This window comes from Hordeum vulgare, chromosome 6H (genome assembly GCF_904849725.1).
Source record: "Hordeum vulgare subsp. vulgare chromosome 6H, MorexV3_pseudomolecules_assembly, whole genome shotgun sequence".
Lineage (NCBI taxonomy): Eukaryota > Viridiplantae > Streptophyta > Magnoliopsida > Poales > Poaceae > Hordeum > Hordeum vulgare.
In genome coordinates this window covers 88,235,883-88,252,667 of record NC_058523.1, presented here as the reverse complement: position 1 = coordinate 88,252,667, position 16,785 = coordinate 88,235,883, and the positions used below count along the sequence as shown (strand labels likewise).

At 47.6% G+C, this 16,785-nt stretch overlaps 1 protein-coding gene across 3 annotated transcripts; it reads right to left on the bottom strand.

The window, feature by feature from the left end:
• Positions 1-874: 874 nt before the first annotated feature.
• On the bottom strand, positions 875-15,716 carry LOC123401708 (translation factor GUF1 homolog, chloroplastic). 3 transcript variants are annotated; one of them, XR_006611169.1, is made up of 23 exons: positions 15,430-15,692; positions 15,120-15,296; positions 14,739-14,825; positions 14,476-14,532; positions 14,264-14,329; positions 13,779-13,841; positions 13,607-13,651; positions 13,354-13,454; positions 13,113-13,209; positions 12,767-12,838; positions 11,755-11,909; positions 11,611-11,668; positions 10,890-10,970; positions 10,710-10,796; positions 10,274-10,345; positions 10,015-10,149; positions 3,939-4,012; positions 3,287-3,374; positions 2,533-2,610; positions 2,046-2,121; positions 1,691-1,731; positions 1,353-1,542; positions 875-1,262 (listed from the first exon to the last, which is right to left on the bottom strand). XR_006611169.1 is itself a non-coding variant. In XM_045095562.1 (22 exons), the coding sequence occupies exons 1-22, from the start codon at positions 15,640-15,642 to the stop codon at positions 1,447-1,449; spliced, it is 2,019 nt and encodes a 672-aa protein (XP_044951497.1). In that variant the 5' UTR covers positions 15,643-15,716; the 3' UTR covers positions 875-1,446. The 3 variants fall into 3 exon arrangements, 1 of the variants encoding a protein (XP_044951497.1); XR_006611170.1 differs by having other exon boundaries at positions 1,395-1,542; XM_045095562.1 differs by having other exon boundaries at positions 875-1,542; positions 15,430-15,716.
• Between the last annotated feature and the right edge of the window lie 1,069 nt (positions 15,717-16,785).

Here is a 16,785-nt window from a genome sequence, read left to right as displayed (position 1 = left end):
CTCACTCATGGACAGTGTGCCAACACTAAAGCCTAATCATCATCGTACGAGTCATCATCGACATCGTAGATCATTCTTGTTGTTGTTCTCTATCTATGCCTAGAGATCTACTTAAGTTGTTCTTTTAGGATCCGTCTGCTGAACTACCCTTGGTAATTCGTTCATTAGCTCCTATGTGACTATGCTTCAAACATAGTAGTAGCTTCTCTGTTAGGGCGGCTCTTGCAATATGTTTATGTAATCATCAATGTCCATAACCAAGAATTTGTACTATTATGTAGACGTTTAGTATGTTGCTAACCATTAGTCATGTCTTGTTGTTATTGTTTGTTTAGCTTTGGTTTTTATTTTGCGGGGAGTTTGTTTAGCTTTGTTATTACCAATGTTATATGTATGCGCCTTAAGTGAATTTTTATAATTATAAATCAATAATGAAGTCACACTTAGACGTGTAGTAGGGAATATCATGTACTAATATCATGCATATGATACTACTTTGTGGTACCCCCTTCATAACACATACTACTTGCAACACATCGTCTGTACTCTCTAGTTGCCGGTTTGCGGGTTACATCTTGGCATCTCAACAGCCACAATGTCCACTCTCGTCGCTCACACACTTCTTCCCACCAGTCGCAGCATCCAGCATTGTCACTTGCAGCATGTAGTCCCACAGGTTGCAATGCCCGTTGTCATTGCTCACAGCACGTCTCACAACATCTTTCATTGCCGTTTGCAGCATTTCGTCCAACACATTGCAGCATCCTATTGTGCCGCTCATAGCACCACAACTAAGCTGACTTCACTCAGACTGGGACTTGGTTAAGTCTCAGTCGACTGAGTTCTAGCCACACCCATTAATTTGATTTAGAGCAAACCTTGAAATGTAATTTATATGAAACAGATGGAGTAATTAATACACGAATAATTGGAACAGAGCAGTGGTTACAGGTCATGAAGTCACCATGCTTACAAAACCTTGTTTACGTGTGCTCCACTTGGGGCATCTTGCTCTAATAATCCTGTTTAGTGCGAAGTTTTCCAACCATTTTCCTTTGTCAGGTTCAACCTTTCTGTACAGGATACTTCAGGTCTGCCAGCCATCCTTGTGCAAAAAAAAAAAAAAAAAAAAAAAAAAAACCAAATGATACATCCTGCCCAAGTTACATGATGAAATGACATCGTCGTTTTACCAATCCACACACAAACTGCACATGGCTAACAGATCACTCCAATTGCACAGCATATTTTAGCTTCATAACCTGGCATACCAACAAATAAATACAAGATTAGCAGCTCGGTTCTTCGGTTGGTTCCATTGGTCCGGCGCTTGTCGGGTTGAAAATAGTGACCTCTTTTTCTCGGTCTCGAAGCGCATTAGCTTCCGGGTATACCTGCTACACGCCCAAATGAAGAACTACACAGAAACTGGAGATCTTTCACAACTCATAGCACCTCCTTTTCCAGTTTCAGCACAGCCATGAATGCCTCTTGAGGAACTTCGACCCTCCCGATTGCTTTCATTCTCTTCTTTCCTTCCGCCTGTTGGGAAATGTTAGAGAAAATATTATCTTGTCTACTATAGAGGAAAGCCATCTCTTAAAATTTCGGAAGTTAACTTCTGAGCACGATCAATAGATTCTCCAATGCTAACTTTCATTAAAATAAGGCGGTTACTACGAAGAATTACCTGTTTTTTCAGCAACTTCTTTTTCCTTGATATATCACCCCCTGCAAGTGAAAGAAAATAGTGATGTGACTATTCTTTTGCAAAGTTGTGAGGACAAAGTGTTGCCATCGTTTTTTTAAGAAATACTCCCTCTAATCCATATTAATTGCCGCGGAATTGGTACCAAGTCTGCGGCAATTAATCTAAAGTTGTACCAAGTCCGCGGCAATTAATATGGATTGGAGGGAGTAGAACGTTGAAGTAACTAATAGTAAAATGTTCAGATAAGTGTGGATCAAGAATATGAGACAAGGAACACAACATTTGATTGGCTTTATGAAACTGTCTGAGTACAAGTTTTAGTGTTTCAGTTTACCATAGCATTTTGACAAGACATCCTTCCTGATGGCTGATAGGGCTTCGCTTGCGATGACCTTTGCACCAATACATGCCTGTCAAGGTGCTGATTAGCATCTGATTATAAACAGGAGTACCAATTGAGTGGTTATTATTCTATGGAAACATATGGCTGCTCCTACTTTCCACCAAGCTCCTTTTCCAAAAAAAAAACTTTCCACCAAGCTACTAAAGTAGCACTTCTCTGATTTCAGAACTGACCTAGGCCCTCCTAAGACCTAAGCCAAGGCAGAGTTGGTCCCAGTTCCTCCTTTATAGTTTGTGATTACAATTAACTCACTAACAAAGAATCTGATTGATGTTCTTTCTTGATATATGTTGCCAAAAGTAGGTGAAACATGTTAGGCACCCCTGGACCACAACTTACAATCTTCCATGATCGTGTCCTAGCTTGCTATGTTGATATATTGCAAGAAATATATGAGAACAAGAAAGATAAAGCTCACTTGAATAGGTATTTTAAACATTTGCCGAGGTATAAGTTCTTTCAGCTTTTGAGTGAGCGCTCTCCCAACAGCATATGCCTAGAAAAATATTCCAAATATCAGATCACTTGAGAACCTATTGCATAACAACCAGTAAATATAAGTTGTTGCTTCTAAAATCAAGTAGGGAGCGAATATATTGCACAAACATAGAGTGAACTATAAACATGAATATTTAGGTGTTAGGATTTGAGGACATCGGATGCTTAACATCTGTTCAAAGGTTTAATGATTACCCTGGAGCATATGGGTTCACAAACACAAAAAGGGAAGACAAATGTGAGACTAATTCTAAACTAACATAATATTATCTTTAGCAATAAGTATGGTTTCATACTGAAATATGTGAATATTTTCCAGGTTCTTACTATCCTTTTGCGGTTCGCGAAAAATGTATGTTCACATGGAGGTGTTTCTAGACAGCATAAGTCTCTTTCTGGTTTTAGAGCTATATCTTTCAACAATGTGATTGTGCATAGACCACGAGCTCTAGCTTTCGAAGACTCGTGGAAGTGAGTAACACAAAGTGAGTCTGCACAAATAATAAAAATCCTATATATGATGATCAAATCAAAGGTTATACGTCGAGGGAAGAAACAGAGGTCATATGTTTGTGAAAGAAAACAAAAGGTTATATATTCGAGAAAAAAAAATCAAAGGTCATATGAGTCAGCTGTACTAGCTAGTGAGCTTGTGTCTTTAATAGGTAAAGCACCTTCTCTCTGTGTACAATTGTCGACAATGCTTCCACAGGCTCACCATTGATTTGTATGTCCAGCTTTACTAGGTCACTTACTCTGTACCTGCAAAATTAGGAAAATACACATCTCAGTTGATTTTGCACAAGGAACTATTGAACACTAAGAAGCAACAACAGATGGCTAAGGTTTAGAACAATATACGAGTAACCACGGTGCTGAAATCTGAAGTACTCCCTCTGTAAACAATATACGAGTATAAGATCTTTTAGATCACTTACAAACAATCATTTATGTAAGATATCTGTCTGGTCTTTTATGACCTGCAGTATAACTAGAAGTCTAACCTTCAAACTGATAATATATACATCCCCTATCAAGACATGTGTACAATTATTCGAGAACATTGTAAAATAAAATAGTATTAACCTCAAAAACTTAATTGTTACTGCTACAAATTTTATTCACATAACAACTGCTACATCATGATCATTAAAGTGCCTTGGAGTAGAAAGCAAGTGGAATATGTTGCAGGAGCAATCTTGTATTGCTCTAGGGAAATGAGCTAACATATATAATGCATGCACAATTTATCGGCAAAACCTCATACGATGGGGTAACACGGAACAGGTATAAAAAGTTACATTACACTGGGGAGCAAATATGTACCCGACAACTGAATATTCCATGCTAGCATATCCTTTGCTTCGAGATTTCAGTTGATCAAAGAAATCACCAACCATCTGCATAGAAGTTACAAAAAAATATTTATAGAAAGACCACCAAGTAACTGGATTGGTTTCTTAAACTGAAAAAACAAGCAAGTGGGCCTTCAGTATAATGCATGTATATTCAACAGAGTAGAAAAGACTGATCCGTAAGTCAAGGCATAAACTTATGAAGAAGCTCTCACAAAGTCGAGCACAAACAATATTACAGAAACCGCAACAGATACAATTATTTGATGCCAGGAGGTGCATAAAATGAAGAATAAGGTTGACAGGTTGCATTTGGATGAAGGTGGTAGAGGCTAGGGTTCTACCAGGTCTCGGACGTAGGTTGTAGGGGTGGAAGTGCGGGCTGCGAGGTTGGGGACGCCGGCGCCGGCGGTTGGGCGCCGGCGCGGCGTGAGAGAGAGAGAGAGGCGGCTAGGGTTTGGGGCTCTCGTCTCCTGAGGGAGACGACAACAGAATATACTGTTTATTGTCTGCTTAATATCGATGGGGTACATGTGTTTATATAGGAGGACAGCCTCCACTAAACCCTAGATAACTTGGACTCTAATATAACTTGGACTCTAAGATAGGTAAGATAACTTGGGCTAAGCCCGTAATTAACCCTGCCCATTGGGCCTCCTCCGTTGGTACGTTGTACCGGTCATAACATCTCTCCCCGCCTTCTCAAACAGCTCGTCCTCGAGTTGAACATCTGGAAACTGCTGGCAGAAATCGTCGAGCTTGTCCCAAGTCGCTTCCTCCTCTGGCAGGCCGGTCCACTGTACCAAGACATGCCAGACGCCGCGACGCTGCTGCGCCTGCAGCACCTTCGCCACCTGTGCGGAAGCTGGAAGGAGGCGGCCATCCGAAGTAGGAGGAAGGGCCGGCGTCGCTGCAGGAGGGTCCTCGCGGTAGGCCTTCAGTAAGCCGACATGGAAGACGTCGTGGAGGCGAGAACCAGCTGACAGCTCCAAGCGGTATGCGAGTGTGCTGACACGCTCCAGCACACGAAAGGGACCGGCGTAGCAAGGTCCCAATTTGCGCTTGGAGCGCGGGTCCAGAGACTGCGTGGTCCTGTGGAGGAGGCGCAGCCACACCCAATCGCCCACCGCGAACTCCACCTCGCGATGATGAGCATCGTAGTACTTCCGAGCCAGCTGTTGTGCTTGGAGAAGACGCTGGCGTGCCTCAGCCAGAATGTCGTCGCGGGTGCGGAGTAAGTCGCCCGCCGTCTCGGACCGAGCCGTCCCAGGCTCGTAAGGGAGCATCGCCGGAGGTGGGCCCCCGTAGACCACCTCGAAAGGCGTGGTGCGCAGGGCGGAGGAGGTGTTGTAGCAGTACTCCGCCCACGCCAACCAGTTCACCCAAGCTCGTGGACGATCACCAGTAACACAGCGCAGGTACATGGCGGTCACCTTGTTGACCACCTCGGATTGGCCGTCTGTCTGAAGGTGGAACGCCGTGCTCATGCGGAGCTTCACGCCCGCCAGTCGAAAGAGATCCCGCCAGACATGTCCCGTGAACACGGGATCACGATCGCTGACGATGGACGACGGAAAACCGTGGAGGCAGACGATGCCGTCGAAGAAGGCCCGCGCCACGGAGGCAGCTGTATATGGATGACCCAGGGCGATGAAGTGCGAGTACTTGGAGAAGCGGTCAACCACCGTGAGGATGACGGACTTGCCGCCCACCTTGGGAAGGCCCTCGATGAAGTCTATGGAAATATCCGCCCACACCTGGGAGGGTACGTCCAGCGGCTGCAGTAGACCCGCGAGTCGTATTGTCTCCGTCTTGTTCCGCTGGCACGTCACGCACGACCGCACCCAGTCGCGGACCATCGCGCGATCACCGGGGATGTAAAAATCAGCACGGAGACGATGGAGAGTCTTCTGCACGCCCTCGTGCCCCGCAGAGTGCGCCAAGGTCAGGACCTGATGGCGCAGGTCGCCATGGTCGGGCACGAAGATGCGGCGGCCATGTAGGAGCAGCCCCTCGTCCAAGCGCCAGGGCGCGTCCAGCTCGCTGGCGTCAAGGCGCTGGCGCAGGCCCTGGGCGTCCACGGCCGTCGAAGTTGCCCGGCGAATGTCGTCGATGAAGGCGAAAGATGACCCGGAGCGAATGCACATGATAGTGCCAGCCATGGCGACGTCGTCCGCGACATCCTCAGTGTCGCGGCGGGACAAGGCGTCGGCGACCGTGTTGAGACGGCCGGGGCGGTACTCAACGGTGAAGTCGAAGCCAAAGAGCTTGCTGATCCACTGGTGTTACGGAACTGTGGAGAGGTGCTGGTCCAGCAAGAACTTGAGGCTGTAGTGGTCCGTGCGCACACGAAATGACCGGCCCCAAAGATAAGGCCGCCAGTGGCGCACCGCTTGAACCAGCCCAATAAGCTCACGCTCGTAGGCCGCGAGCTTGTGATGGCGAGCAGCGAAGGGGCAGCTGAAGAAGGCGAGCGGTCCCTCGCCCTGGTGGAGGACGGCGCCGAAGCCGATGCCAGAGGCGTCGTAGTCCACCATGAACGGCATATCAAAGTCCGGCATCTGGAGGACGGGTCCCGTCGTGAGCGCCCGTTGGAGAGCCTCGAATGCCGTAGTCGCCTCCTCGTCCCAGGAGAAGGCGTCGCGTTGAAGGAGACGCGTCAGTGGCGCGGCGATGAGGCCGAAGTCCCGGATGTACTTCCGGTAGTAGCCAGCGAGGCCCAAGAAGCCGCGGAGCGCCCGCCGTGACCGCGGGATCGGCCACGCGGGGACGGCGGCGACCTTGTCCGCGTCCATTGCTACCCCATCCGCCGAGATGACGTGCCCCAGGTACGCGACGGAGGTCGTGCCGAACGAGAACTTCGAGCGCTTGAGGTGAAGACGATGCGCTCGAAGCTCGTTGAAGATGATGGCCACGTGTTGTAGGTGCTCCGCCCAAGATGCACTGTAGATGAGAATGTCATCAAAGAAAACAAGCACAAAGCGGCGCAAGTATGGGCTGAGCACGTCGTTCATCAGGGCCTGGAAGGTCGTCGGCGCGTTGGAGAGGCCGAACGGCATCACCAGGAACTCGAAGTGGCCATGGTGAGTGCGGAACGCCGTCTTCTCGATGTCGTCAGGGTGCATGCGCACCTGATGGTGGCCCGAGCGAAGGTCGAGCTTGGTGAAGAAGCGCGCTCCGTGTAGCTCGTCCAAGAGCTCATCCACGACGGGGATGGGGAACTTGTCCTTGGACGTCAGGGCGTTGAGGGCGCGGTAGTCGATGCAGAAGCGCCATGTGCCGTCGGGCTTGCGCACAAGGAGCACCGGGGCGGAGAACGGCGATGTCGAAATCCGGATGATGCCCTGCGCGAGCATGACCGCCACCTGACGCTCGAGCTCGTCTTTCTGCAGCTGAGGGTACCGGTACGGACGCACGGCTACAGGTGCCGTGTCCGGCAGCAGGTGGATGCGGTGGTCACAGGGCCGCGCGGGAGGGAGGCCCTGTGGCTCGTCGAAGATGTCGTTGTGCTGCTGTAGGAGGTCGGCCAGGAGGGGATGCGCCTCGTCCAGTGCGGCCGCCATCAACTGGAGCTGTGGAGTCACGGCGCCGGAGCCGCCGATGCCTGTCCACTGAACGCGACGGACGCCCTCGCGCCAGAAGATGAGGGACAGCACATCGAGGTCCCAAAGGATGGGGCCGAGAGTGGACAGGAAGTCGATGCCGAGGATGAAGTCGTAGCAGCCCAGGTCGATGCCGACGCAGTCGACGGAGAACGGCTCGTCGCCGATGAGGACGGGAACCTGCCGCGCCACCCCCTGGCAAGCAAGGCGGTCCCAGTTGGCGACGTTGACGCTGGACTTCTCCGAGCCCGCCGGTTGGAGTGCGAGGCGGCGCATGGCGTCCCCGGACAGGAAGTTGTGAGTCGAACCCGTGTCCACGAGCGCGGTGAGACGCTCCCCGTTGATCGTCACCGGAAGCAGCATCGTCTTTGCCGTCTTGATGCCAGCTACGACGAAGGCGGTCGTGTCGACCGGCCCGTAGGTCGTGACGCCGGCCTCGGAGAGTGTGGTGGCGTCGAGCTCCGCGGTGAGGGCCTCCACCTCCGCGTCGTCGACGGTCTCCAAGTAGAACAGGCGGGCGCACGTATGACCCGGCGCATACGGCTCGTCGCAGTTGAAGCACAGGCCCTTGCGGCGCCGCTCGAGTTGCTCGGCCGACGTGAAGTGCCGGAAGGTGCGTGTCGGCGCGGGGGCAGCCGCAGTAGCGGCCGGCAGGGCGAGGCGTGTCGGGGTGGCGGCCGCCGGGGCGGGGCGGGTCGGGGTACGCGTGCCGCGGCCCGGGAACGCCTGCTGCAAGGCGTTGGCGCGCTGCTCGTACGCGCGTGCGTAATACATGGCCGTCTGCAGGTCCTGGGGTTCGCGCATCTCGACGTCGATGCGGATGTGGTCGGGAAGGCCGCCGACGAAGAGCTCGGCGCGTTGGCGAGCCGTGACGTCAGGCGCATGGCAGGCCAACGTCTGGAAGCGGTCGGCGAAGTCCTGCACCGAGGTGGTGAAGGGAAGGCGACCGAGCTCGGCCAAGCGGCTCCCACGTATGGGGGGCCGAACCGGAGGAGACACAGGTCGCGAAAGCGCTCCCACGGAGGCATCCCGCCCTCGTCCTGCTCGAGGGCGTAGTACCAAGTCTGGGCGGCACCACGGAGGTGGTAGGAGGCGATCCACGTGCGGTCGGATGCCATGGTCCGCTGCCCCCTGAAAAACTGGTCGCACTGATTGAGCCAGTTCAGGGGGTCGACGGTGCCGTCGTAGGTGGCGAACTCCAGCTTGGTGAAGCGGGGTGGCTGCTGCACGTGTGGCGAGGCCGCGTAGGTGCCCTCGTGACGACCCAGCGCGGCGGAAGGAGAGTGCTGCTGCACCACGGAGCTCCCGGCGTACGGATCAGTGTACCCGCCGAACCCCCTGAAGGTGGGGGCGGGTGGCTGCAACACCGTCGGTTGTAGTGGCGTCGTCGTGTAGGTCGGCGTGTCAATCCACGTCGATAGCGGGGACGGCGACGGCGGCCACCAGACCTGGGTGATCGGCAGGCCCTGGGGCGCGACAGTGGCCGGGGGCGGTGGCGCGAAGGGCGCCGCCGGTGGAGGCGGTGGTGGCGGGCTTGCGTACGGAGCCTGGAGGAAAGTCCGGAGGTTCGAGACCGCCAGGTTGAGGTCGCGGATCGCCGAGGACATCTCCGCCGGGGAGAGGACGGGGGCGGGTTCGGCCGGCAGGGCCGCGGGACCTGAGGTGGCCGGCGGCGGCGAGTGGTGCGGCGGCGGCGAGTGGTGCGGCGGCGGCGGCTGCTGCGAGGTGGCGGGGAAGGCGGTGGTGGCGGCGGCGGTGGTGGTGGGAAGGTCCGACAAACTCATCGAACCCAAGCTACCTGATACCAAATTGTAGAGGCTAGGGTTCTACCAGGTCTCGGACGTAGGTTGTAGGGGTGGAAGTGCGGGCTGCGAGGTTGGGGACGCCGGCGCCGGCGGTTGGGCGCCGTCGCGGCTTGAGAGAGAGAGAGAGGCGGCTAGGGTTTGGGGCTCTCGTCTCCTGAGGGAGACGACAACAGAATATACTGTTTATTGTCTGCTTAATATCGAAGGGGTACATGTGTTTATATAGGAGGACAGCCTCCACTAAACCCTAGATAACTTGGACTCTAACTTGGACTCTAATATAACTTGGACTCTAAGATAGGTAAGATAACTTGGGCTAAGCCCGTAATTAACCCTGCCCATTGGGCCTCCTCCGTTGGTACGTTGTACCGGTCATAACAGAAGGTGGTAGTGATTAGCGACTGTGATGCTTAATATATGATATTTAAGAAATTGCAGAAATCTAATTGGCCTACACGATATTGATAAAATAATTACATCATCTCGACTAAAACTTATCTTTGGATAATATGTTGTATGCTTTGCAGATGCATTGAGGTATGCATCTCATTACTTCTCATAGTTTTTCCTTTTATTTGCTTCATGCAAACGATTAAATTTGATAAGTTACAGCAGGCAGAGCATGTTTGTGGTCACATACCTCTGCTAGTGGTAGCATATAAGTAAGTTTGGCCCTGTTTTCTGTAATGTAGTTCATTTCCTTGAATTCACCTCTTCTCTCTTGACCCAGCTCCATTATTGGGCCAATATAGTCCTTTGGTGTTAACAATTCAATCTGAAGCAGGAAGGGCAGATACCAAATAGGAGAATAAAAAACTTGCAGAATACAGTGGTCCCAAAGTTCAGGAAAAAGAGGACATGAGTGTAAATGGATGGTGGAAGACTTATACAGCAACAACCTTTACATACGGTTCTTCAATTGACCTCCGTTTACCAGGTTCTGGAAGCAAGGATGGATTTGAACATTCAACCTACATGATATCTGTAAGTAAGCATATGTGTACATTAACATTGCAATACCAGATAAATAAAGCTGGCATGTTTAGGAGTCAAACTGGATCAGTAGCCATTTTGTTTACTTTATTAAAAGGATGTCAAATTTAGCAATCTTGGCCAGGTCTTTATGCAACCTGCAATGGCTTAGCTCATATGCATAACAGCAGCATTGTGGAACTCTTCAGCAGTAAGCAAGAAAAGGGTAGAAATATCTAAAATGGCTGAAAATGGTGTCCATCTCATGTCCACCAAGTACAGTGGGAGTTAACTTGCATATACAAATAAAGCACTAGATGGATCCCAAGAAAAGATAATGAAGTTCAGCGTAATAGAACTTACAGTTTCATTATTGGAACAGTTGACACGGTAAACCACACTGGGTGCAGTAATTATTAGGTTCAAATTGTACTCTCTCTCAAGCCTTTCCTGAAAATACAGAACATTACGTTGTACAAACTTCAAATCAGCATGGTTGTGATGTGAGATGCATTGTTAAGAGCTAAGTAGATTGTACAAAACCTGAACGATTTCCATATGAAGAAGACCAAGGAACCCACATCTAAATCCGAACCCCATGGCACTCGAAGATTCCGGTTCAAACTGCGCAAATAACCAAAATATATGTCACAAAACATAATACAAAATGCTAATGCGTGATCAACACTCAACATCGCATATTACAGAGCCCTAGAGAATAATTGCACAGCAACTTTTCATGTGTTTTCTGCAATCTCTTCTAAATGCTGTACAAATGAGATTGGAGATAACACTATTTTCTTACCATGTAGAAATGAAACACTGATCAACTATTCATAAATGAAGACACTGCATTTACTGCTTGTATTCTTTATTCATTTTTTTAATGCAAGAATACTAAATCTTTCTCTTTTACATCAGGGGACAGTATAGACTAAATATTTGTTGTTAATTTAGCTGTCATAAATTGCTTTAGAACTTCTATGCTTTCTGTGCGGCAAAAAAATAGCAAAATTGTGGTTGTGTTGATGCAAATCCGTAAAAAACAATCATGGTCTACTTGAATGTTACATCTAGTATGAAGTATATTAGATCAGTTTTCTTGAAGGTTTATACAGATGAACTACGATATCAGGATATGGGTTAAGAAAAGAATTCTGAACCTTCAAACTAAAAACTAAAATAACCAAATTAGTTTAACAATACACTCATGCTAATCTGATGATCTTGCATGGATGGCTCATAGCCATGGTACGAATCCCACCTTTAGGGCAGCATCATTTAGCTGAAGTCTCCCCAATGCTTCCCGCAACTCCTCAAACCTATTGCCAACTTGAATGTTTAATACAAGATAAATTATACTTCTGCAGTGAAGAACAAAATTCATTTCAAGGAGAAAGTACAGTACTGATCTGCCTCTAAAGGAAACAAGCCGCAGAAAACCATTGGAGTAGCTTCTGAATATCCTGGTAAAGCAGATTCCGCTCTTTTTGCAAAATGGGTAATTGTATCACCCACCCTAGCATCTGCTACTGATCTTATGGAAGCAGAGAGATAGCCGACCTGAAGGAGTGGTCAGACATAAAGAAATTTGGTTTGACAGAATTATTGCAGTACTCACTATGAATAGAATTTGGGCCTCTTTGGAATACAGGATTATTATTATTTTTGAACTTGGAATACAGGATTATAAAAACACAGGAATAGGAGCAATGTACGATTTAGGTATCCTTGGTTTGCTGAATTCTGTATGAAACAAAAAACAAGTGATTTTGCAAAACCAGCTTGTTGGATGTTTCACAGGAATTTTACGGGAATTTGAAGAGAGAGAAAGAAGGTGCATGCAAGACACGAAGAACTTTTAAAAGGCCTAACCTCTTGCTAGAATTTCTAATTTACTATGAAGGTGGGATTTATGAAAGCCATCCGTAGGAACTTCGATGATCTCATTCCTTTGATCCAAGTCCCTCCATCAAAAAAAATCCTACGTTTTGACATCCTACAGGATTTCTTCAACCCAAAGGGCACCTTAATGCGTAATCTTTGATATTCTCATGCACGGCTTAATTCACGTCATCTTGAGCTCACCCGAGTCCAAATGGAACTGCAACCTGCCCGAGGTATAGTCAAGACACGTGCAGAACTGTTCAGGGACTCTTGGACTGTAGGATTTTCATAGGAATTTTGGAAGATTATAATCTGTAAGGATTTTTCCCCATAAGACTATAAGAGCCCTATGGATCATAGGATTTGGATTGACAAATTTCTATAAAATTTCCTTCAAGCCAATGGTGTATAGATGTCATGTGGTGAACTAGACAATAATCTGACGTGGATTAATAGATGATAGAAGTCCCCATTTCAGTAAATAGCTAAAGTTGATACCATGAGACAGTCAAACAGTGAACTAGCAAAGTTACCTCGCCAGCGTGCAGTTCATCAGCTTCCATCTGATTGGGGGATAGTACACCAATTTCATCAGCAACATATTCCTGTTTATTTTGACAATATACTCAGCATAACATTCTATACCCTGCACAGCTAAGGTTCCAGGGGAAAACAACTGTAAAATGGTATTATAATTGAGAAATACTTCGCAGAAGTGTAAAAGACATTTTGTTATGGTATACTAGAATAGAAACTTTGGATGGTATTTTACAGAAGTGGTATTGTGCACTCCAATGTAATTGTGTTTTCTGGAAAAATATTCCCCCTTGAGATGAACACGGCAATTTACTGGAAAAGTTTCAGCTTTGCCTTAGTTACCTTCTTATTGGCCATGAAACATATCTTGTCCCCTTTCCTTATACTGCCATCAATAACTCGAAAATACACAATGACACCTCTGTATGCATCATAATAGCTGAAATAGCAAAGATAAACATTAAACCAAAGTTTAGATATGCAGAAAATTATATAGATCAAGTAGTGCTGTCTGCCTGTCGAATTTTGGCACTCGGATAATTCATCGAGAAAAAATTATGTTGATCGAGTTCTTAAAAGGCACCTGTCAAATATAAGAGCCCTGAGAGGATTTTTTAAAGTATCCTTTGGTGGGGGGACCTTGGTCACGATGGCATCTAGTATTTCGGTGATGCCTATGCCCTCCTATAGACACACAATAACAGCAACAACAAAACAGAAGTTAAAACATTATATCCGTTCGCAAAAGAAGAAGAATAGGTTCTATCTTCTATGTAAACTTGTACATCAACTGTGTAAGCAACTCTACAGAAAATAGTAAGGTAACGAAAACTAACCTTTGCTGAACACCTAATTGCATTACTGCAGTCCAAGCCAATTATCTGAGAATAGAGAAGTCAAGGATGAATTAGACTATTAAGAACCGATGGGACATAATTTCGACTGGGAATGAAAAAAATTGTTTTCGGCATTTGTCAGGGTGAAGTTAGAACAAACATCAAAGTATACCTCTTCAATCTCTTGCGCGATGCGGTCAGGTTCAGCACCGGGAAGATCAATTTTGTTTAGAACCTAAACTAGAATAGAAAGTCATCTGTCAAATACAAAAAAATGAGAAGCCATAACAGGACGCCACGCCAAAATGTCCATTTCATGAGGGAAATCACATAAAGGCTTGGGAGATTTTTCCATCCTTTATATTCATCTACATGGAGCAAAATGCAACAAGTGCTTAGCCATTTTAAAGCTACTTTTCATTATTGTCCGACTGAAAGGGGGAAACATCTTGCTCAAGCAATATATTATTGGCTCAAATATACTTATCTTTCCTCAAATTTGCACCAATTCTAATAAGCCACACATAAAACACTCAAAATAACTATAGCGTCTCAAATGAAATATGTATGGATTTGTTAGCAGCGAAAAGTAAATATTGTAAAACTAGAAGATGTAAAAGTCGTTATTGTGTGAAGAAAAAGACAACTCAAACTAACCGGTATGATTTCGAGGTTGCTTTCCAGTGCAAGATACACATTTGCTAGGGTCTGGGCTTCAACACCCTGCATTGTCACATCAGATATCTTTAACTGTCTTGGAAACGATGTACTGGAAGCTAGTGATGACATTTAGCCAGCCTCTGAGGGCCAAGGTAAATGTCTTCGAGTACATAACTATTGAACTTACAGGAAGGAAATATATACTGCACCTGAGAAGCATCAACAACCAGCAGTGCACCCTCACAAGCAGCAAGAGATCGGGAGACCTAACAAATAGTCGGACACTTCATCAGATGTTTGAACCAGCTCCAAATCTTAAAAGCATGCTAGGATTGAAAGTATGAGAGTGCCATCTCAGACAACTTTAAACGACCGTACAAATTGCAGCGGAGTGCAGCATTCATGTATATGCCTGTATTTCTTTGAAAATAAAAATATCTTCGTTGCCTGGAAGTAGCATCATATGCTATACCTCATATGAGAAATCGACATGACCTGGTGTATCGATTAAGTTCAGGCAGTAAGGCTCATTGTTCATGACGTAACGCATCCGAGCTGCCTAAAACAACAAATGATTAGAGCAACAGTACATAGGCAGGAACATGCACATCAAAACCATCAAGTGCAGGGAAACTTCATTCGGGTTGAGAGTGGTGAAAGCAATGATAGAGTAGCCTAATAAAATCACAAAAACATTCATATGGCAAGCAGCTAACAGCAAGTATCTGGTCTTATTTCTCTCTAGACTCCACATTTACATCAGGTTAACATGTTTGGCTGAAGTACTTACGAGAAGATATAGCATGAGTCAGAATCCACAGAGTTTAACCAACTACATCATCATTTCACGTACCTGCAATTTGATTGTGATCCCCCTCTCCCTCTCCAGGTCCATGTTATCCAGGAACTGTTGTTTCATATCCCTCTTCTGCACCGTCCCTGTCATCTCGAGGAGCTTATCCGCCAGCGTCGACTTCCCATGGTCGATGTGCGCGATGATGCAGAAGTTCCTGATGTTGGTAATGGGGACCTACCAGACATCGAAATTTGCTACTTTCAGTTAAAATTCAGGGCGCGCGCGAACTCCAAACAAGCACAATGTCGCGACTACTAATGAACACAAAGCTCAGGGCGTTGTGCTGCGCGAGGGAGGCGGCGGTCACCTTCTGGAGGCGGTCCTGGCCGGCGTCGGTGGAGGAGGCGGGGGCGGAGGCGGCGAGGCAGAGGACGCGGCCGCGGGAGGCGGCGGAGAGAGCGCGCGGGCGGGAGGTGGCGGAGAAGGGTGCGGCAGGACGGCGGCGCCCCGAGGCGAGCGGCGAAGGCGACGGCGCCGGCGTAAGGACGGCGAGGCGGCAGACGGCCGTGGTGGTGGCCATGGAAGGAGGAGTTCCGAGGTGGGCAAGCGTTGGCGCTTCTGGGCCGCAAGGCTTTCCTTGCCTTGTCTATCCACACACGCTGTGGATGTTTGGTTGCTAGCTAGTAACCGTTGCATTCTTTTCATCCTCAACAAATTGCTATTATCTATTAATAAAATCAAACATCGTTTTGTTTAGACAAATTCTTTCATCAATACAGTAGATAAGAAAAAAACTCTTATAACAAAGGCTTCACAATTTTAACATGTTCCTGACTTGTTTGGAAATATGATTTTAGAACTGAACTCATGGGCATGGCATTGCATTGGCTCCAATGCCAAATATCCAGAATATTCATACCGAGGTTCAACTAAAACCTAGTGTTTCAATGTTGGAAAAATCTAACTAAAAGCACCGCACAATACTCTTTTGTGCAGCGGCTCGCCACCATTCACGCAAAAAGGATCGTCCGGCCTAAATGACGAGACATACAAACCCACCCGCGATCGATGCCCAATCTGGTCCCACTTTTTTTTGCCTCAATGGCGTTGCGCGTCATCTTCCTTCGATTCTCCATTCCTCTCCCAAATCCCATGGGGGCTCACGCCAAGCACCGCAAGCTTTTTCATTTTTTTGGGGAGCTTGGTGAAACTAATGTGGCAATCGAATACAGCTAATCTGAGCACGGCAAGCGCCACAACTAGTCTCGCAACTTAATACAACCTTTTCTGGCAATCTAACACAACTACTTTTTCACTGTTCTCGTTGTTTTAACTATGCAGATTCATTTTATAGACGTCTGCTGCTATACATCATGGCTGACTCAGATACTGATTTTTTGTAACTTTTGTAACTGATAATTAGCTCAATTTGTTATGATAACTTTTTCTAGTATTTCAAATATGTACCCACAGTAGTTTGTACGTTATCAGGTGCACTGGTAGAAAATGGCCCATTTGCCCCGCTTCCAGAGGCCCATTAGCCCCGGTTCTGGAACAGGGACTAAAGCCCAAACCCTTTAGTCCTGGTATGCTTACCAACCGGGACAGAAGGGTCTCCACGTGGTTGCTGTAGGGAGCCCAGGTAGGAGGAGTTTTAGTCCCGGTTGGCTGCACCAACCGGGACCAAAGGGCATCCACGCGTCAACATTTCGCAGGAGCTGGG